At 35.5% G+C, this 22,487-nt stretch overlaps 1 protein-coding gene across 2 annotated transcripts in view; it reads right to left on the bottom strand.

Moving 5' to 3' along the window:
• EXOC4 (exocyst complex component 4) overlaps window positions 1-22,487 on the bottom strand; it is an 806,860-nt gene that overhangs the window by 698,249 nt on the left and 86,124 nt on the right. For both annotated transcript variants that reach the window (XM_001139207.7, XM_063815016.1), the window contains exon 6: window positions 5,633-5,876. In XM_001139207.7, coding sequence (XP_001139207.1) covers window positions 5,633-5,876 — 244 coding nt within the window. The remainder of the gene's footprint in view (window positions 1-5,632; window positions 5,877-22,487) is intronic.

Here is a 22,487-nt window from a genome sequence, read left to right as displayed (position 1 = left end):
TTATTATAATCTAAGAGTAGGGAAGCTCTAAGTATGACACAAAACCCAGAAGCTATAAAACCTGATAAATATACCCTCACAAAAAATTAAAACAAATGTCTACATGCCCAGAAACATCATGAAGTCAAAAGAGAAAGAAACTGGCAGAAAATTACAAAATAAATCCCAAAGAACAAATTTCCTATATATGTAAAGAGTTCCTACAAATCAATGAGACAAACATGTTAGAAAAATAATTCATTGAAAAGGAAATAAACACTTTAAATATTGTACTGTTGAAAATTTCAAACATTAAAAAAGTGAAGATAATAGGATAATGAACCACCTTGTACCTATCACCCTGCTTCAGTATCATTTCATGGCTTATTGTATCTATATCTTCACTCATTTGCAACTCATTTTATTTTGAAGTAATACATCCATATATAACCCAGATATCATGACAAGTTACTTTTATACAAACGAAAAGAAGTGTAACCTTACAATAAAAATGCAAATCCAAAAATACCATTTTTCACCTCTCAGATTGGCAAGGATAAAAGTATTTGATAATACAATCTGTTGGCAAGGGGATATAGGAACTCTCAAACATTATCCATGACATGAAAAACTGGTATCATCTCTAAGCAAAGCACAGTTGGCAACAGTTAAAATTTAATCAACACTCGGGAGGCCGAGGCAGGCAGATCACAAGGTCAGGAGATGGAGACCATCCTGGCTAACACGGTGAAACCCCGTCTCTACAAAAAATACAAAAAATTAGCCGGGCGTGGTGGCAGGCGCCTGTAGTCCCAGTTACTTGGGAGGCTGAGGCAGGAGAATGGTGTGAACCCAGGAGGCGGAGCTTGCAGTGAGCCAAGATCACACCACTGCACTTCAGCCTGGGCGACAGAGCAAGACTCCGTCTCCAAAAAAAAAAAAAAATTTAATCAATACAGAGGTAAGCAAAAACAGTGAAAATGGCATATCAAGAATCTGGCTGCTTTCATTCTCACATCTTAGCGTTCTTTGAGTAACGCCTTCCTTCCTGCTTTAAACTCCATGAGGACAGGGACCACATATAATTTGTTGGGCATTTTACCCAATGTCTGGTCCATGGCAGATATTTCATAAATGTGGAATTTATTCTTGCAATCAACAAATATTTATTATGGGTCAGGTGGGCACTGTGCTAGATTCTGGAGATACACCAGTGCTGAACAAGACAAACTAGTGCTCTCTTCTCTTCCATTCTAGAGGCAGCCAATAAATAACCAAATATATATAAAGATACACATATATAATAAAATTAATGAATGATGTCAAGTTGGTTTAAAAACAGGTATTATATTTTTCAATATTAAAATTTAGTTTTATGAACATTCATACCCCCACAGGCATTTTTATTTCTAATAATTTCTTGTGATTAAAATAACCTGAGTAATAATTTAATTTTTTGACAATGAATTATTTTCACTATAACTTGAGGTGCAAAACAGAGATGAAAAAGCAAAGACTACAACCCTACTAACCAAACACAACTACTTTTAGCATTAAAGTATATTTCTTTCCCGTGTTTTCCATGAAGCTTTCTTCAATATTACAACAAGCCCAAAACCCACAAAGTTCTCTGCTTTTCACATCTGACATTTAATCTTTTTCTTCATAACAGAAGTCAATGAACCTTTTTAAATGGTTTCCTTCCAAAAGAGAGAAAGGGCTCCCTGGAAGCAACGGCTCCAACTCACTCAACGCCTTCTGCACTCTCTAGGACCTACAGCTCTACCTAAGTGAAGCTGACCTCCACCATCCCTTCCTGCAATGAATTTTTGCCTTCGCATTTAAACAGGTCCATTTCCCTCACACATACCAACCATTCTCTTTTCCCACATTCTTTTCTTCCATATTCTTGACAAGATACCACATCTTTGAGAAGTTTTTCTTCCATCTCTTCCTTATGCTTTTCTTATTTGTTAAGTATAGAACTCCTTCCAGCTTCTTTCCAATAAAAATAATATAAAAATACTCATGAATCAGATTTTGGGAAAGAATCAACAATTAGGCAGCAGGAGTTTAAGAAATTGATTCTGAAATGCAGAGGCTTCAGGCCACAGTCACCATCTGAAGTTGAAGACGCTGCCTGTCTTTCTAGAGAAATAATGGGTAGCAGGTGGTTCTGGTAAATTAGCAAGGCACATGTTACCCTAATGTTTATCAAGTTGGCAATAATTGTGGTTGAATATTTTCATTTAATAGTAAGTGGAGGCTTAAAGACACTGATAGATTATGAATGAACAGAAAAGACAAAATATTTCTCCTATAAATAGACAACAGATAGTTTGGGAGATCAAAAACAAAATAAAATAAAATAATAAGTAGGTCACCAAAGTGATTTTTTAAAAAACTGGCTGGGAAAGTATCCTGGCTCTGTAGGAATTAAAAGCAAGAAAGAATTCACTAGTTTGTTTCCTTCTACATTTCTAGCAAAATAGCACACAACATTAATTCTCTTTACATAAAGACAAATGAAAACAAGCCTGCAATGCATCACAACCAGAATATATTTAATAAGATGATGAAACTTTTAGGGAAAATTACAGTATGGGTATCTTGTCTCAGAATAGCTAATGTTTTGGAACAGGATATTTCACTGGAGGATGGGGGAGAAAATATTCATGTTGGGAAACAGGATTCATGGATTTTTTGGTCTCTGTTCCAACTTTCTTTAAAAAAATAAATTCATATATCTTTAGCCATAAAATTCCTTTAATGGTAAACAATAATAAATAATGCCAAGTATTGTGATTTTACTTCTCTCTGAAATAAATGCCACTAATACCTTCCTAAGTAAAAGTCAATGCACAAAAGCACCACAAGCTTCAAATGATAATTTGACAATATTGCTTCTAATATTCCAATCCTCTAGAAGCAACAATGCTGATCATTTTTGAATGACTCTGCTTAATTCAAGAGAATTAATTCCTGAAAAGTTTTAAAGCATTTGACAGCACATAACCACTAGAGACTAGCTCAAAATTATCAGTCCTTTGGAATCCCAGCCCCAAAATTTAATCTTTGATCTTCTAACAAAGTGGTTTACTCTAAATACTTGCTTTCTCTGTACTATTTTGTCTCATAATAAACAGTTTGGGTCCCAAATCTTGAATTTGTATGTTTTATAAAATGGGATTATGTTTACACATACAGCCAAGGCAAACAGCTCATTCACTTGTTAGTGTCCAATATATCCTGCCTACAAAAGCTTTCTAAAATACTGACAAACGAAAGACACTTAACAGGGAAAAAAATCCTGCTGCTGACTCATTCCTCATAGAGAAACATTTAGTATTTCCCAGGGCAGTGTGCTGAATTTCTATTATACTTCTAGTGCTATAATTTCCACTCGTGAATTCTGGAAGGTGTTTAGGCAAGGGGGAAAAAAAAAGATGAAACTCCTATGAAAGACACAGTGCTTTTAAAGGTACTATAATGAGATCTGCAGAAAAGTTATTAATCCATGCCCTTTTATTTCCAATATATACTATAGCAATGTTATTTCCCTAGGAAAGTTCACTGTATTCATCTAGGAACTTGCAGCAACAGGCAAAGAGCAAACCAGAATTTTAGAGTATTCATCAGTAAGGAGTCAAAAGGTCTTCACGAAAATCCAGGTACCAGGCAAAGAAAGAAGAAAGGCAAAAGTTCAAAGAACCATTCTCCAGCTTCTCTGGATCATGACGTAAGTGATCATAGAACACGGAATTTGGGGAAGGCACAGATAATAAACATATATTCATATACACACGCATTTTATACAAGCATGCATGCATGTTATAGTACTTACTGGTGCTATTCCACTAAGCACCACAACTATATAACCTCATCTAAAGCAAGCAACTCTGTAAGACAGGTTAATTTTTGCAAATCACAAAGTGGGGATACAAAGTCAGGTCTGTTCTCCAAAACCCATCAAATATTTACTTTTGGTGTTTTTGTTTGTTTGGTTTTGGTTTTGTGGGGTGTTTGTTTGTTTGTTTGAGATGAAGTTTCACTCTGTCAACCAGGCTGGAGTGCAGTAGTGTGCTCGGCTCACTGCAACCTTTGCCTCCCCGGTTCAAGCAATTCTTGTGCCTCAGACTCCCAAGTAGCTGGGACTACAGGCATGCACCACCATGCCCAGCTAATTTTTGTATTTTTAGTAGAGTTGGCGTTTCACTATGTTGGCCAAGCTGCTCTCGAACTCCTGACCTCAAGCAATCTGCCCACCTCAGCCTCCCAAAGTGCTGGGATTATAGGCATAAGCCACTGTGCCTGGCCAAATATTTACTTTGAAACATTCTGTGGCAGGAGAAGGATAAAGGGTAGTTCCATTCACCAAACATAGTACTTTTGAATCAAGTTTACAAGGAAATTAATTTTTGAAATGTTAAAGTATAATTGAAATCAATGTTATTTACATATGCAAAAGAACACAGAAATACAGTATTAATTTTTCCAAAAAATTTAAATAAGTCTATAGAGAACTCTATACTAAATGAGTTATTATTTCTCCTTAATTTTATCTTCTTTTAAAAAAACTTTGAGCCCTAGGTATAAACAGTAGATATTTCCTTAACAACGTATCTACAAGATTATGATTTCTTCTTGTTTGTCACACATGATCTCTTAGTATATGATAGTCACAAAGTTAGAATCTGAATTCAATTTCCGTACTCTCCATATGAAATAAGAATTATGAAATTCAAATCTTATTGTTTTAAAAATTCCTGAGACTGATTTGTCTATTGGAAATATCATTACACATTAAAGAAGAAAGCATGAGACACAGGAAAGACCATGGATTTTAGAATCAAATGGACTAGTATTCAACACCAAGACTTTTTCTAAGAGCTTGCTAATTATTCAATCTCTGAGCTCCAGTTCTCCTAACTGCAATATGTGGATACTAATAACTAGCTCATACAGTTGTAGTGATAATTAAGTGAGATAATATACATAAATTGCCTTGAACATTGCTGAGTACTTAGTATGTGTACAATAGCTGCTACATTATTTGATTCAATTTATTTATTCTTTAAATGTTTAAATATCGACAATCTCTACTATAAATATGTCCATATTTTTCATTGAGTGACAATATGCTTTGAATTTTTCAACAACATTAAAAAACAGACAGCTGAATTATGCCTGGTCAAGCTGTTTTACCAATCAAAGTTTGTATGGGCTATAGTATCCTTTTTATTTTTTAAGACGGAGTCTCGCTCTGTCACCTAGGCTGGAGAGCAATGGTGCAATCTCGGCTCACTGCAACCTCCGCCTCCTGCGTTCAAGCAGTTCTCCTGCCTCAGCCTCCAGAACAGCTGGGATTACAGGCATGCACTACCATGCCCAGCTAATTTCTGTATTTTTAGTAGAGACAGGGTTTCACTACTAGTACAGACTGGTCTCAAACTTCTGACCTCAAGTGATCTGCCTGCCTCAGCCTCCCAAAGTGCTGGGATAACAGGCGTGAGCCACTGCGCCTGGCCTGTATGGGCTATAGTATCCTAAATTCAAGAAAACAACATCAACAGAAGGTAAGTTACTTACGCCCCACCCTAGAAAATGTGCAATAAATAGAGTTGTCAAAAATACAAAATACACTCCCACTTACCTTGGTTGATTCTCCACAGTAACGTTCTCCCCCCGTTGATAGCCACTGTCTGCCACCTGGGTTGTAGACCTCTTCACAATTTGCTTCAACTCCTGCTCCAAGCGCTCTATGATTGCCTTAACTGTTTCTGGGATCTTCTTCAGTTTCGCCAAGCCCTTAATGAGGATACCCATAAACAGGGTGCTGTTTTCCTCTGGATCCAATTCTAAATCTTCCTTGATGTCCTGCAGATTTATCTCCCTCACTGAAAAATTAAATAATAACAATAATAGATACAGACTCCACTCAAAAACCCCAAAAGAGAGCAGTCTAATAAACGAAATCACTGCCTTGATTACTCTCTTAAAGAATTAAAGAGGATTTTTCAATTAAATTATATTTGCACAGTAACCATCCAAAAGTCACAAAATAACATTTATATTCCTCAAATCATACCCATCAGTTAGTAATAAGAGGCAGATGCAATAAAAATTAGTAAACAAATCACCATGGGAAGTTTTCCACAGACTACTACTTCTGCCATGAGTCCACTGGCTCATGACATTTATTAGGCACTCGCTGTTTATAAAATGCCATATGTGGTGCTGCAAGAGAATTCTGAAGAGCTGGATCCTAGCCTCAGGTTTGTATTTGTTAGTTAAAAGTGGTAAGTCGCTGGAGAAAAAGACATCATGAATACACACAGGGGGAAGAGTGATAAATAAATTAAAATTATAATAAATTTTTTAAAAAGATTAAGGGAAAACAATACATACAAGTGAGACAAGACTTTGAGGAAATAGGGTAACGAAGAGGTATTTCATAAATACAAAAGAACAACCTATTTTTCTTTAAACATATGTCTGCTACAACATAATTATCTATAGGAGACAGATCTTGCTAATAATCCATGAAAGGCTTCTGAGAAGTAATGTTATATGTCAAAAGCCTCTGTAGATCTTTAGATTACAGCATTCATTCAAACAATTTGGCACTGAAATGGAAGAAATAACCAAAACTTTAGTTTTTAACCCCTGTGGCAAGTTGGAGAGAGGGGAGAACTGCTGATAGGAGATCTCTGTTATCTACTGAAAGCCATAGGCCTTGCTCTCCAAAGTATGAATATACATATGCAAAACTTCACATAGGAATTCCGGGTTTCGCAACTGCCAAAAAAAACAGGATGTTACAAATCTCTGACTTAAAAGTAACTGCCTCATTTTACAAATGGCTGGATTAAGATACACAAAAGCAAAAGTGAGTACAGAGCTGAAGATGGAGCCTAATAGTCAAAAGTTTTCCCCATCCACCTCTGTCCTCCATCTCTCAAAACAAATGCAAGATTTTAAAAATCTGCAATATCCTGAAAGAATGAATACATTCTTCCTTAGTAGATTTAAACTCAGACTACAAGCCATTCTAAGTTATTCAGCACTACTAGAATGGTACTGAAATCTACTAGGGAAGAAAGAAAACATCCCAGTATATGGAATGAGTTCTTGTAACTGCTACACAAAGTCCATAAAACCTCTACTTTAGATGATGTGAAATCCACTGTAGGGCATTCTCCTCAGTCCCTATTTTGGGGGTTCCCAGCTTATAAAACGCTCTTAAGGAGGATTCTGGGAAGACTGCAGAGTAGGAGGCACCAGGAATCTCCCCACCTACACGATTGTACTGGCAGAATCTGTCTGATGTAACTATTTTGTAACTCTGGAGTCTATGGAAGGCTTGCAACTTCCAAGGGAACACTTGGATGGTAAATTGTGGTCGATTTCAATTACAGCTCTTACCAAAGTAGCTACCTAGCACTGTGGCAGACATCCCTGTACCTGTTCCTGGAGTACCTTGCACACACCTGGTGGGAAGACAGGGTGGGCAAAAAGAACCCTGCCTGCCAAGTTTCAAGAATCTATGCTCTGATCGCTGATTGCTTCCTCTAATCACAGAGGTACAAAGAGGCACATGACAATTGTTGTTGCACCTCCTCCAATTTTTCAAGCCCCTCCTACTCTTGCTGAAGTAACTTCCAGGGAATTTAAACAGCCAGCAGCCTTCCCCTACTGCCTTTATTTTTCTCTTGCTCCCCTTTTTAAAGCCAAACATTAGGACTACGACATTCAAAAACAAATGCATGTATTGAAAAAATTATAAGGTGACTGTGCATGCCCATGTAAAGGTGCAGGCTTAGAAAAGCTTTATTTGAGGAGATCTTAAATTAACACCCAGGCTGATCCTTAGGATAGACACTGGCTACAATAATTTATAAAACAAAACAATAACAACATCAAAACCCAGCGAACCCGGGAAAAGAGGGAGAATGTGATTTCTGGAGTCACCACATCATTAAACTCAAATGCCCAGTTTTCAACAACAACAAAAAATCACAAAGCATAGAAATAGAGAGGAAAATATGGCCCATTCAAAGGAAAAAAAATAAATCAACAGAAACTGTCCCTGAAAAAGACTTAATGGTAGATATATTACGAAAAAAAACTTTTAAAAAGTTTTTTTTAAAGTTTTAACTGTTTTAAAGATGCTCAAATAACAAAAAATAAAGAGAAAGTCAAGAAAATAATGTATAAACAAACTGGCAATATCAATAAAGAGATATAAGAACTAAAAAAATAAAAAGAATAAGAAATTCTTGAGCTGAAAAGTATACGTGGAATGAAAAATGCACTAGAGGGATTCAAAGGCAGATGTGAGCAGGGAGAAGAAAAAAAATCAGCAAACGTCAAGATAGGACAATGGAAATTATCATCTAAGAACAGAATGAAAAAAGACTGAAGAGAAGTGAAGACAGCCCACAGGATACAATTTAGACATTGTGGGAGCTATGAAAGGAGAAGAAAGAGAGAAAAGAGCAGAGAATATTTAAAGAAATAATAGAAGAAAGCATCTCAAATTTGATGAAATACATGAATATAAACATCCAAGAAGCTCAAAAAACTCCAAGTGAGAGGAACTCAAAGAGACCTACACCATGACACATTAAAATCAAATTTTCAAAATACAAAGAGAGAATCTTGAAAGTAGTGAGCGAAGTTACTCATCACATACAGGATCCCCAATAAGATTATCCACAGACTTCTCATCAGAAACTTCCGAGGCCAGAAGGCAGTGGATTAATTCAAAGTGCCAAAACAAACAAACAAACAAATAAAAAAAACTGTCAACCAAGAATTCTATATCTCACAAAACTGTCCTTCAAAAGTGATTGGGAAAAATTAAGACATTGTCAAGTAAACAAAAGCTACAGGATTTCAGTACCATCAGGACTGCCATGCAAGAAATGCTTTATAAAGTCCTGCATGTTAAAATGAAAGGACATTAGACAGTAACTAGAAGGCATATGAAGAAATAAATATCTCAATAAAGATAAACGTCTAGGCAATTATAAAAATTAGTAGTGTTACAACAAGACAATTATTTCTAACTATTGTTTTCTACAGAATTTAAAATATTAAAAGATTTTTAAAACACAATTATTAGTCTAAAAGCTAGTATTACTGTTAACTTTGGTTTATAAATCCACATTTTGTTTTTTACACCATTTAAGAGGCTAATGCATTTAAAAGAATTATTAGTTTATGTTTATGAGCACACAATGTATAAAGATATAATTATGTGACATCAACAACCAAAAGTGGTAGGGACAGAGCCATTAAAGGAGTGGAGGTTTTGTATTTTATTGAAGTTAAACTGGTATAAATTCAAGTTAGAGAGTTATAACTTTAGAATGTTAAATGTAATTCCTATGATAAGCACAAAGAAAAATGCTACAGAATGTATACCATCGGGAAATGAGAAAGGAATTTAAACATTTCACTATAAAAAGTCAACTAAACACAAAATAATACAGTAATGTAGAACATGAGGGGTAAAAAAATAATGCATATAGAAAAAAATAGCAAAATGTCTGAAATAAGTCATTCCTTATCAGTAATTATTTTAAATGTAAATGGGTTAAACTGTCCAACCAAAAGACAGAGACTGGTAGAATGAATAAAAATTCATGATCCAATTATATGCTGTCTATAAAGGCACAAATCGATTCAAAGGCACAAACAGACTGAAAGTAAAAGGCTGGAAAAAGATATTCCATGAAAACAGCAGCAAAACAAGAGCAGAAAAAATAGACTTTAAATCAAAAAAAGATTACAAGAGACAAAGAAGGACATTATATATTAATAAAAGGCTCAACACAGTAAGAAGATATAACCATTATAAACATTTATACACCTAATGACTATCAAAATATATGAAGCAAAAACTGACAGAATTGAAGGCAGAAATACGCAGTTCTACAACAGTTGAAGACTTCAATACCCTATTCTCGATAACTGATAGAACAACCAGACAGAAATAAGGAAATAGAAGACTTAACACAATCAACCAACTAGATCTAACAGACACATACAGAACACTCTACCCCAAAACAGCAACACACACACTCTTCTCAAGTACACATGGGACATTTTCCAGGACAAACCATATATTAGGCTGCCAATTAAGTCTCAATAGATTTAAGTAGAAAGTATCACACAAAGTATCTTCTCTAACTAAATAGTGAAAAAGTTAGAAATCAATAACAAAGTTAAAAAGGGAAAATACACAAACTTATGTTAATTAACACACTCTTTGAAAACCAATGTATCAAAGAAGAAACCTCAAAGGAAATTAGAAAATTACTTAGAGATTAATGAAAATGAAAACACAACATATGAAATACAATTTACAGGATGCAGGAAAAACAGCAAAAAAGGAGAAATTTATAGTTATAAATGCTTACGGTAAAAAACAAAAAAGATCTCAAAACAACAGCTTAATTTTACAGCTTAAGGAATCTGAAAACAGAACAAACTAACCAAAGCTAGCAGAAAAAAGTAAATATAAAGATTAGAGCAGAGATAAAATAGAGAATAGAAAAACAATACCAAAAACTGATGAAATCAAAGTTGGTTCTTTGAAAACATCATCAAAAATAACAAATCTTTAGCCAGGTGAACTAAGAAAAAAATAGAGACGACTCAAATGACTAAATTCAGAAATGGAAGTTACATTACCATTGATTCTAGAGAAATAAATTAAACAGAGTACTGTGAATAATTGTACAACACCAAGTTATATAACATAGATGAAATGTACAATTTCCTGGAAACATAAAACCTATCAACACTAAATCACAAAGAAATACAAAATCCAAATAGATCTATAACTAGTAAGGAGATTAAATAAGTAGTCTAAAATCTTCCAACAAAGAAAAGCACTAGACCTGATGGCTTCACTGGTCAATTCTACCAAACATTTAAAGAAAACCAAACTTTTCCAAAAAATTCTAGAAGAAGGAAGAAAACTTCCTAAGTTATTCTATGAGGCCAGCATTGCCCTGATACCAAAGCCAGATAAAAGCAGTATAATAAAACTACAAACCAATATCACTTATGAACACTGATGTAAAAATCCTCAACAAAACACTAACAAACTGAATTCAGCAGCATACTTATAGGACTATACACTATGATCAAGTCCATTGCATTTCTATACACTAACAGTGAACAATCTCAAAAGGAAATTATAAAAATAATTCAGTTTACATTAAAAAGAATAATCAGGAATTAACGAAAAAGGTGAAAAACTTATATAATGAAAGCTTTATATAATGAAAGCTATAATATATATAAGCTATATAATGAAAGCTATAAAATTGTTGCTAAATTAAAAAATTATAATTAATGGAAACAAATAAATGAATGGAAACGCATCCCATGTGCATGGACTGGAAGACTTACTACTGTTAAGATGCCAATACTATTATACCTAAAGCAATTTACAAAGTCAATGCAACTGCCCCATCAAAATCCCAATGACATTTTTTGCAGAGAGAGACCATCCTGAAATTCATACAGAATCTCAAGGGATCCAGAATAGCCAATACCATCTTGAAAAAGAAGAACAAATCTAGAAGACTCATACTTCATTTCAAAACTTACTTCCTAATTTCAAACTTACTTAAAAGTTACAGTAATCAAAACACTGTGGTGCTGGCACAAAGACAAATATATAGACCAATGGAATAGAAAAGAGACCCTAGGGAAAAAAACCTCACATACACAGTCAAATGATTTTTGGCGAGAATACCAAGACCATTCAATGGGGAAAGGACGGCCTTTCAACAAATGCTGTACAGGGAAACAATATCTACATACAAAAAATGAAGTTGGATCCTTATCTAACACCATATACAAAAATTAACTCAAAATAGATCACAGTCCTAATGTAAGACCTAAAACAATAAAACTCTCAGAAGAAAACACAGGGCAAAAGCTTTATGACATTGGATTTGGTAATGATTTTTTGGATATGATACCAAAAACACAAGCAATAAAAGAAAAAATAATCAAATTGGACTGCATGAAAATTTTAAAATTTTTGTGCACCAAAAGACACTAAGAACAAAGTAAAAAGGCAACCAACAGAATAGGACAAAAAATTCAAAATCACATATCGGATAAGGTATTAATATACAAAATATATAGAGAACTCCTAAATTCAACAAAAAAGTCAACTTGAATATGTGCAAGGGACTTGAATAGACATTTTTCCAAAGAAGATATACAAATGGCCAATATGCACTTGAAATGATGCCTAACATCACTAATCATTAGGAAAATGCAAATCAAAGCTAAAATGAGATGCCACCCTACACTCATTGGGATGGCTACTATTAATATCACCCCCCCCCCCAAAAAAAACAGGAAATAGCAAGAGTTGGCAAGGATGTGGAGAAATTGGAACGCTTGTGCACTGCTGTTGGGAATGTAAAGTGGTACAGCCACTATGAAAACCCATATTGCGGTTCCTCAAAAAATTAAAAATGAAATTACTATATATCCAGCAATTCTAATTGAGTATACACTTAAAGAATTGCAGGCAGGGTCTTGAAGAGATATCAGGGTCTTGAAGAGTACACTCATTTTCATAGCAGCATTATTCACAATCACTAAAATGTGGAAGCAACTCAAGTGTCCATCAACACACGAATGGATAAGCAAAATGTGATATATACATACAATGGAATATTATTCAGCTTTAAAAAGGAAGGAAATTCTGACACATGCTACAACATGGATGAACCTTGAGTACATTATGCTAAATGAAATAACTCAGTCAAAAAAAAGACAAATACTGTATGTTTCTACTTATATGCCGTACTTAGTCAAATTCATAGAAACAGAAAGTCGAATGGTGGTTGCCAAGAGCTGGGAGAAGAGGGGTATGGGGAATTGGTCTTTAATGAGTACAGAGTTTCAGTTTTACAAGAATGAAAAGAGTAATGGAAATAGATGGTGGTGATGGTTGCACAACACTATCAATGTATTTAACACTGCAGGACTGTACATTCCAAAATGGTTAAAATGGTAGGCTTTATGGTATGTGACGTTACCACAATAAAAAAAAAAAAACATTTAAATCTGAATCAAAACCATTTTAATTACATACATGATATAATCACTTACACAAGTTTTATTCTTATAAGTCCTCTATTTATCCATGATGCAAATCTTACTAAGCTCATTAGATCCCTGAAATCCATGAGTAGAAAGAGGTATAATGACCAGATTCATTTGGTTTTACTTGCAATGTGGAGTGCATTTGATGATATGGGATTTAACAAATAAACTTTTTGAACATTAGTAAAACTTGGAATAAAACCAGGAAGTCTTAAGCTTATAAAGATGACAATGCAACTCTGAAGGCAGATCAAAAAAAGTCATTGATATTTCCAAATTTGACATTTCAGTTACCGGTTTTGTTTTACACATGAAGAAGCTAGATACTTCAGGAAAGAGAAGTACTCCATCCAGCAAAACCAACCCCACAGCAAGGAGAGAAAAGTATTTAGCGGCCAACAAGCCAACTAAATTCAGTATGTTTGGGGACTGCGGGTAGAAATACTCAAAATTGTAAGCAGAGCTTCAGGTAGGACCAAAAAGTAATAGGAATTTAGGTGAGACAAAATGCTCTTCACAAAAGAGCACGTATGAGTCACAAACGTGACACATAAAAAGTGCCCCCTGAACACTGCAGCTACCTGCCACAAGAGTGATTAGTGATGAGGTAAATGCAGTTTAAATCAATAAGACTTGAGATTATGTCACATGTAGCCACTTACATACACACTAATATGATAGATAGCCCATTAAAGAACAACAAATAAGCAAGGTATGAATAATAAAATGACACAGCCCCAAACGGCACTTGTTTAGAACCTTCTCTTTCTGTTTGTCTCCTGAAATCTCCTAGAGCATAAACACTGAACAGATCCAATATTAATTAATTTATATTATCTATTTCACTTACATCAGCTGAAAATTAAAAGGCAATTTAAAAGGATAATATAATCAACCATGACTAGTCTAATATCACAAAACCCTGTGAGGTCAGGTAGAATTACTGGTGCTTTATGAAAAAAGCCCTGCACAAAAATAATTTAACAGGAATTCAGTAAAGTCTCACACCAGAATTATAACAAAATATACGTATTTCCAAACTACTGAACTCCAAATCATTCCCTAGTATCTATATTGCTACAATATGTACTCAACGTGTAGGTTTTAGAACACTTTAAAATTAGAAATACTTAACTTCCTTTCCCAGTTCTCTTACCCTTGATTTTTCTGCTCTGAGGGTCTTAATGAGTAAAGATTTCTCAAACCTAGTTTCGAAGACTTTCACAGACTGATAATGCTAAATATTAAAAGATTTTAATGCCCTTTAACCAATTATTTCTACTAAAATTCTATTGGCCCCAAGTGCTTGTGATCACAGCCCCCTACACACACACACACACATTGTATGTATAGATATGGATATATTGGTATGTATGTCTAAATGGCTATAAATCATCTCTGTGATTGAAGCTAAGAATGGAATCATGAAAGGAGGGCTTAGCTAAAACTCTCTGGGACTCATGAAAAGATTGACTAGATAATATCTATGGTCCTTTCATTTGCTACAATTCCATGATTCCACTAAGTATAGTTTACAGGCTGGGTGTGGTGGCTCACGCCTGTAATCCCAGCACTTTGGGAGGCTGAGGCAGGCGGATCAAGAGGTCAAGAGATCGAGACCATCCTGGCCAACATGGTGAAACCCCATCTCTACTAAAAATACAAAAATTAGCTGGGTGTGGTGGCACACGCCTGTAGTCCCAGCTACTCGGGAGGTTGAGGCAGGAGAATTGCTTGAACCCAGGAGGCGGAGGTTGCAGTGAGCCAAGATCGCACCACTGCACTCTAGCCTGGGCAAGAGAGCAAAACTCTGCCTCAAAAAAAAAAAAAAAAAAAAGTATAGTTTACGTCTATATATCCTTGGTTACATAGCCTACAGCTACTTACATGTATACCTATATTATAGATGGCTCACTTAAAAAATAACATATAAAAAAGCTAAATAGACTATTTATACAGTTAAATATTTTATTTAAAAAATTACTTCGTGTCCTAGTGAGTACAGAAAGCAATCTAGACCACCAGTTCATCATGACTGCTTCCTTTGCTCAGTATATTTGATGGGACAAGATCAGTAATATATGCCATACCACACATACACGTCACCAAACCCCAGAAAATAAGGGCCCTGGTGATATACTTCAATATTTTACTTCATAAACTGCATTATTTCATTTATATTTGTACATGTTAACTAAGATATAGGACAATAGTAATGTTTACTATAGAAACTCTTGGTAGATGTCATTCCTTATACTACGCATGATACACAAATTACACAAAAATCACGTACATGATTTCAATCTACGTAACTTAAATCACATGTATTCAAGAATATTATCCCTCTATCACATGAGAACTGTCACTATTGAATAGAATTAAATATAAAAAGGAATGTTCAAAAACATCACCCAGCCTAATTAGACCACTAGAATATCAAAGAAGTTACTTATCTAGAAGCCCCACAGATGAGAACCTGGCCTGAGAATACTGACAATATTCTCAAGTAGAAAATAGTAAGAAAGTTACCATTTAAAAATAATGTGAGTGCTTCTGATCAAAATGGCACTATAAATTCACACTCTTAACATATCCAATATGCTCAAAATATAATTAAATTTAAAAATGTAAATTAAGAAATTAAAAAGAAATCATCTGACTCAAGATTGAGAATAACATCTCTGTGGACAAGAAATGCAAACATGGAGAGGAGCCGGAGTACAGTTCCAATGAGCACTGGATGGAGAAGCAGACAGAAGCAGGCTGGATTTGGCCCATGCAGGGTAATAGAGACTTAACGCGCTCCACAGGCCAGGTGAGCCAACCAAACCAAATCCTCCACCAAAAGCAGCAAGCACAGGACCAAATCAAGGGCCTACCTAGGTTGGAAGACTGTTGCCCTTGCCAAATCTGTATCCTCAGCCTCCACTCATGTCTTATCTCTGTGTAGGAAACTGGCCAACTACATATCTTAAATAGCATTTCCTTCACCGTGAAAAATTACTTCTTACATCTTTTATTCTAATTAATGCACCCACTGGTACAGGTTGAGAGCAGTATCTGAGGCACTGGTTGCCTCTGGAGTATAGAATTTTGATTAGGGTCTTTCAAATGTTAACTAACTACCCCTGGAGTGTAGATTCATGATTAAGGTACTTCAAAAATGTTAACTAAGCACCCCTAAGGTGCAGATTAAATTACTTTAAAGAAAACTACAGACAATACAACACCCACTCCAGAAAGGAGGAGCCAAAAGCTGTTGCCAACTGCTACTTGGGGCTATCATTTCCATGAAGTGAGGAGTTTGCACAGGGAGGGCAGTGAGTTTTGAAAGCAAGGTGAGTGTGCACGGGTCCTCCCGTACGTGAAAGTGGGCCAAGAGGGAAATGATGGTAGGTCTGCTTTAAGGGGAGATAGAGTAAAAACCTCTATTAGGAAAATAAATAAATAAACAAAATTGACATCTGTTGAATCATTTTTTTCAAGAGACAGCACTTAATGTACATGATCTCATTTACAGGAAAGAAAATGTACCTTAGAAGGTCAAGGAGTAGAAGCCAGTGGAGAAGAGGCTACTAAAAATATAACAGGACTGCAAGATAACAGGAGGGACAAGGAACAGATGAATAAACTGACAGTTTACATTTATAATCACTAAAATGTTTTAGGTTGCAGTATTTAATTAATGCATGGGCTTTCTAAGTTCAGTTACTCAGGGAGATGGCAAGATGTAGTGGAAAGAACAAGAGCTTGGCATCATACAATTTTAGAGTTGATTAGAATCTCTATCAGTTTCTGGTTGTGTGATCTCCCTTGAGTCATTTAATCTTGCTGGACCTTGATTTCTTCATTCATGAAATGGAGATAGTATGTGTAGCTCAGAGATGTGCAAATTTAATGAGATAATGTGACAAAATGTAACATCAAAACTCAAAATGAAGAAAAATAGTTAAAAATGCACTTTTAAAACATTCAGCTTTGGAAACTCTCAGGCTGACAAAGGTGGTTGCTTATGTCTCCATCTTTCAATATTTCCTCCAGAAGCAATAGAGAACAAGAAAAATAAGCAGCAAAACTACACAAAAACCATGTCCTCGGGATCACTTGAAAACAGAACTGACCAAAATCCAAAACAACTGTAAATAAAAATAAGAAAAAAACACCTAATCCCAGCAAGTGATATCTCATGCTCCTCCTCTGTCCCTGATCTGCCAGAAGGCTTTATTGCAAACAAAGGTAGAATGTGAAAAACTATAACAAAGAGAGAAGGGAATTAGTGATGAACTTAAGGTTGATCTAAAACCATCAGAGGAAAGACAAAGTCAACCCTAAGTTTCAAAATACTAAAAAGGTATCTAGACAGATCACAGAGCTGACTATAGGAATGGGATGTAAAAGCAGACACAATCTTAACGACCAGTTTTTGAAACACGTAGCTTCTGGGAAATAAATAAGAAAACAAAAAGTAGAGAGAAATGCCCTTTGGCTATTGGATGGCTAAAAGAGAAACAGGAAAAAAGGGAAAATTTGGAATCCTACCTGATGACAAGAGAGCTAAAATTCAGAGACCACAAACCTTCCGATGCTACCAAAACAAAGATCTGGACTTTGCTATAGTGACAGAAGAGGGAGCCAATGAGCTAAAAATCCTATAAAACACCCCAATATCATAAAAACAAACAAAAAAATGATGAACAGACTCATACTGAAGTATTATTTTAAAAAGACAGAATATCCAACACACAGCAACAGAGGTAGATTCCCTTCAACAAAACAACCATGAAGCACAAGAAAACTAGAAGGCAACATTCCAGATGGAACCAATATACTCAAACAAGAATTTGGGATAGGAAAAGCTACCTTGAGCCAGAAATTCAAAAACTAAGAAAAGATATGGACAAAAAACAGGAAAGTGTGAAGAGAAAATGATGACCCTCAGAAAAGAAATGGAAGAAAATGACAAAATTAGGCCAGGTGCTCTGGCTCATGCCTGTAATCCCAGTATATTGGGAGGCCAAAATAGGAGAACTTCTTGAAGCCAGGAGTTTGAGACCATTCTGGGCAACATAGTGAGACCCCATCTCTACAAAAAAACAAAAATAAAAAAGTTGGCCAAATGTGGTTGCTCACGTCTGTAGTGCTATCTGGGAGGCTGAGGCAGCAGGATCCCTTTGAGCCTAGGGTTCAAGGCTGCAGAGAGGTATGATTGCACCACTGCTCTCCAGCCTGGATAACCAAAAAAAAAAAAAAAAAAAAAAAACTCAAAGATAAATAATAAATTATTAAATGCCCAAGAGAGGGGCTCAAATGAATAGTTCATAGGAAGCACTGAGGAAATACAAGACACCAAAATAGAGAATAAAATACAGATAAAGAAATAGGCAGGATGAGGGATGTGAAAAGCCACCTTCAGCCAGAAATTCCAAAACTAAGAAAAGACACGGACAAAAAACATGAACGAGTGAGAAGAAAGTGATGAAACTCAGAAAAAAAAAAAAAAAACGGAACTAAAAGACAAGATTAAGTCGAGTGCGTGGCTCATGTCTGTAATCCTGTCACATTGGGAGGCTGAGGTGGGATGATCGCTTGAGCCCAGGAGGTCAAATTCAGCTTAGGCAACATAGGGAGACCCCATTTCTACAAAAAATACAAAAATTAGCCAGGTGTGGTGGTGGTAACTGGAGCAAGTGCTGGCTGAGAGACCTGAAGACAGATCACATCCCAAGACTCTTTGAAGAAACCCCGAAGTACCAGCCCATAGCCTAGTAGCTCTGCTGGGTGGCCAGACCCAGAAGAGCAATAACAATCACAGCAGTCCAGCTCTCAGGAAGCCCCAACCATAGGGGAATGGGGAGAGCACCACATCAAGGGATCATGCTGGGGGCCAAAAAAAATTTAAGCAGCAGCCCTTGAGTCCCAGATCCTTTCTCTGACATAGTCTACCCAAATGAGAAGAAACCAGAAAAACAATTCTGGTAATATGACAAAACAAGGTTCTGTAACACCCCAAAAGATCACAGTAGCTCACTAGCAATGGATCCAAACCAAGCAGAAATCACTGAATTGACAGAAAAAGAATTCAGAAGGTCAATTATTAAGCTACTCAAGGAGGCACCAGCAAAAGGTGAAAAACAACTTAAATTTAAAAATTAATACAAGCTATGGATGGAAAAATCTTGAGAGAAATAGATACCACAAATAAAAAACAATCAATCACAACCTCTGGAAATAAAAGACACACTCAGAGATATGCAAAATACACTGGAAAGTTTCAACAATAGAAATAAACAAGTAGAAGAAAGAACTTCAGAGCTCAAAGACAAGGCTTTCAAATTAACCCAATCTGACAAAGACAAAGAATCAAAAAAAAAAAAATGAACGAAGCTTCCAAGAGATTTGGAATTACGTTAAACAACCAAACCTAAAATTAATTGGTGTTCCTGAGGAAGAAGAAAAATCTAAAAGTTTGGAAAACTTACTTGAGGGAATAATCAAGGAAAACTTCCCTGGCCTTGCTAGAGATCTAGACATCCAAATAAAAGAAGCTCAAAGAACACACGGTAAATTCATAGCAAAGAGATCACCGCTTGGGCATATAGTCATTAGGTTATCTAAAGTCAAGACGAAGGAAAGAATCTTAACAGCTGTGAGGCAAAAGCATCAGGTAACCTATCAGATTAACAGGAGATTTCTAAACAGAAACCTACAAGCTGGAAGGGATTGAGGTACTATATTTAGCCTCCTTAAACAAAACAATTATCAGCCAACAATTTCGTATCCAGCAAAACTAAGCTTCATAAATGAAGGAAAGATACAGTCTTTTCCAGACAAACAAATACTAAGAGAATTCGCCACTACTAAGCCACCACAAGAACTGCTAAAAGGAGCTCTAAATCTTGAAACAAATACTGAAAATACAACAAAACAGAACCTCCTTAAATCATAAATTTCACAGGGCCTATAAAACAATAACACAATGAAAAAAAAAAAAACAAGGTATTCAGGCAACAAATAGCATGATGAATAGAACAGTACCTCACATCTCAATACTAATGTTGAATGTAAATGGCCTAAACGCTCCACGTAAAAGATACAGAATGGCAGAATGGGTAAGAACTCATCAACCAAGTATCTGCCGTCTTCAAGAGACTCACCTGACACATAAGAACTCACATAAATCTAAGGTAAAGGGGTAGAAAAAAATATTCCATGCATGTGGACAGGAAATGTGAGCAAGAATAGCTATTTTTATATCAGACAAAACAAACTTTAAAGCAACAGCAGCTAAAACAGACAAAGAGGGACATTAGATAATGATAAAAGGACTAATCCAACAGGAAAATACCACAATCCTAAATTATATGTACCTAACCCTGGAGCTCCCAAATTTATAAAATATTTACTTCTAGACTTAAGAAATGAGATAGACAGCAACACGATAATAGTGGTGGACTTCAATACTCCACTGACAGCACTAGACAGGTCATCAAGACAGAAACTCAACAAAGAAACAATGGACTTAACCATACCATAGAACAAATGGACATAACAGATATTTATGTTCTCATCCTATCCAACAACTGCAGAATATACATTCTATTCACCGGTACGTGGAAAATTCTCCAAGACAGACCTTATGATAGGCCACAAAACAAGTCTCAACAAGTTTAAGAAAATCGAAATTATATCAAGTACTCTCTCAGACCACAGTGGAATAAAACTGGAAATCAACTCCAAAAGGAACCCTCAAAACACTACAAATACATGGAAATTAAATAACCTGCTCCTGAATGGTCTTTGCATCAACAAGGAAATCAAGATGGAAACCTGAAAATTCTTTGAACTGAACAGTGACAGTGATACAACCTATCAAAACTTCTGTGATATAGCAAAAGTGGTGCTAAGAGCAAAGTTCATAGCGTTGAACACCTACATCAAAAAGTCTGAAAGAGCACAAATAGACAATCTAAGGTCACACCTTAAGGAAGCAGTGAATCAAGAACAAACCAAACCCAAACCCAGCCGCAGAAAACAACCAAGATCAGTGCAGAACTAAATAAAATTGAAACAAACAACAACAAAAATAAATAAAATATAAAAAAATTAATAAAACAAAAAGCTGGTTCTTTGAAAAGACAGATAAAATTTATAGAACATTAGCAAGATTAATCAAGAAAAGAAGGAGATCCAAATAAACTGAATTAGACACGAAATGGGAGATATTACAACCAATACCAAAGAAATACAAAAGATCATTCAAGGCTATGAACACCTTTATGAGCATTAACTAGAAAACCTACAGGAGATGGATAAGTTCCTGGAAATATACAACCCTCCTAGATTAAACCAGAAAGAAATGAAAACTCACAACAAACCAATAACAAGCAGTGAGACTGAAATGGTAATTAAAAAACTGCCAACAAAAAAAAGTCCAGGACTAGACAGATTCACAGCTGAATTCTATCAGACATTCAAAGAATTGGTACCAATCCTACTGACACTAATCCACAAGATAGAAAAAGAGAGAATCCTCCCTAAATCATTCTATGAAGCCAGTATTACCCTATTACCAAAACCAGGAAAGGGCCTAACAGAAAAAGAAAAGTACATACCAATATCCCCAATGAACACAGATACAAAAATCCTCAAAAAAAAAAAAAGAAAAATACTAGCTAACTGAATTCCAACAGCATATCAAAAAGATAATCCAGCGTGATCAAGTGGGCTTCACAGAAGGGATGCTTGGATAGTTTAACATCCAAAAGACAATAAATGTGATACACCACATGAACAGAATTAAAAACAAAAATCACAGGATCATTTCAATAGATGCAGAAAAAACATTGGACGAAATCCAGTATCACTTTATGATTAAAACTCTCTGCAAAATCAGCATACAAAGGAAATGCCTTAATGTAATAAAAGCCATCTATGACAAACCCACAGCCAACATAATTCTGAATGGGAAAAAGCTGAAAGCACTCCCCCTGAGAACTGGAACAAGACAAGGATATCCAGTTTCACCTCTTCTGTTCAACATACTCCTGGAAGTCCTAGCCAGAGCAATTAGACAAGAAAAAGAAATAAAGGGCATCCAAATTAGTAAAGAGGAAGTCAAACTGTCCGTGTTCACCAATGATATGATGATCACATACCTAGAAAACCCCAAAGATTCATCCAAAAAGCTCCTATATCTGATAAATTCAGTGAAGTTTCAGAGTACAAAATCAATGTACACAAATCAGTAGCACTGCTATATGCCAACTGTGACCAAGCTGACAATCAAATCAAGAACTCAACCTGTTTTACAATAACTGCAAAAATAAAATAAAATGCTTAGAAATATACCTAACCAAGGA

The sequence above is a fragment of the Pan troglodytes genome, chromosome 6, assembly GCF_028858775.2.
Source record: "Pan troglodytes isolate AG18354 chromosome 6, NHGRI_mPanTro3-v2.0_pri, whole genome shotgun sequence".
Taxonomy (NCBI): domain Eukaryota; kingdom Metazoa; phylum Chordata; class Mammalia; order Primates; family Hominidae; genus Pan; species Pan troglodytes.
Note: the sequence above shows the minus strand (reverse complement) of the source record. Positions and strands in the feature narration are given on the sequence as shown.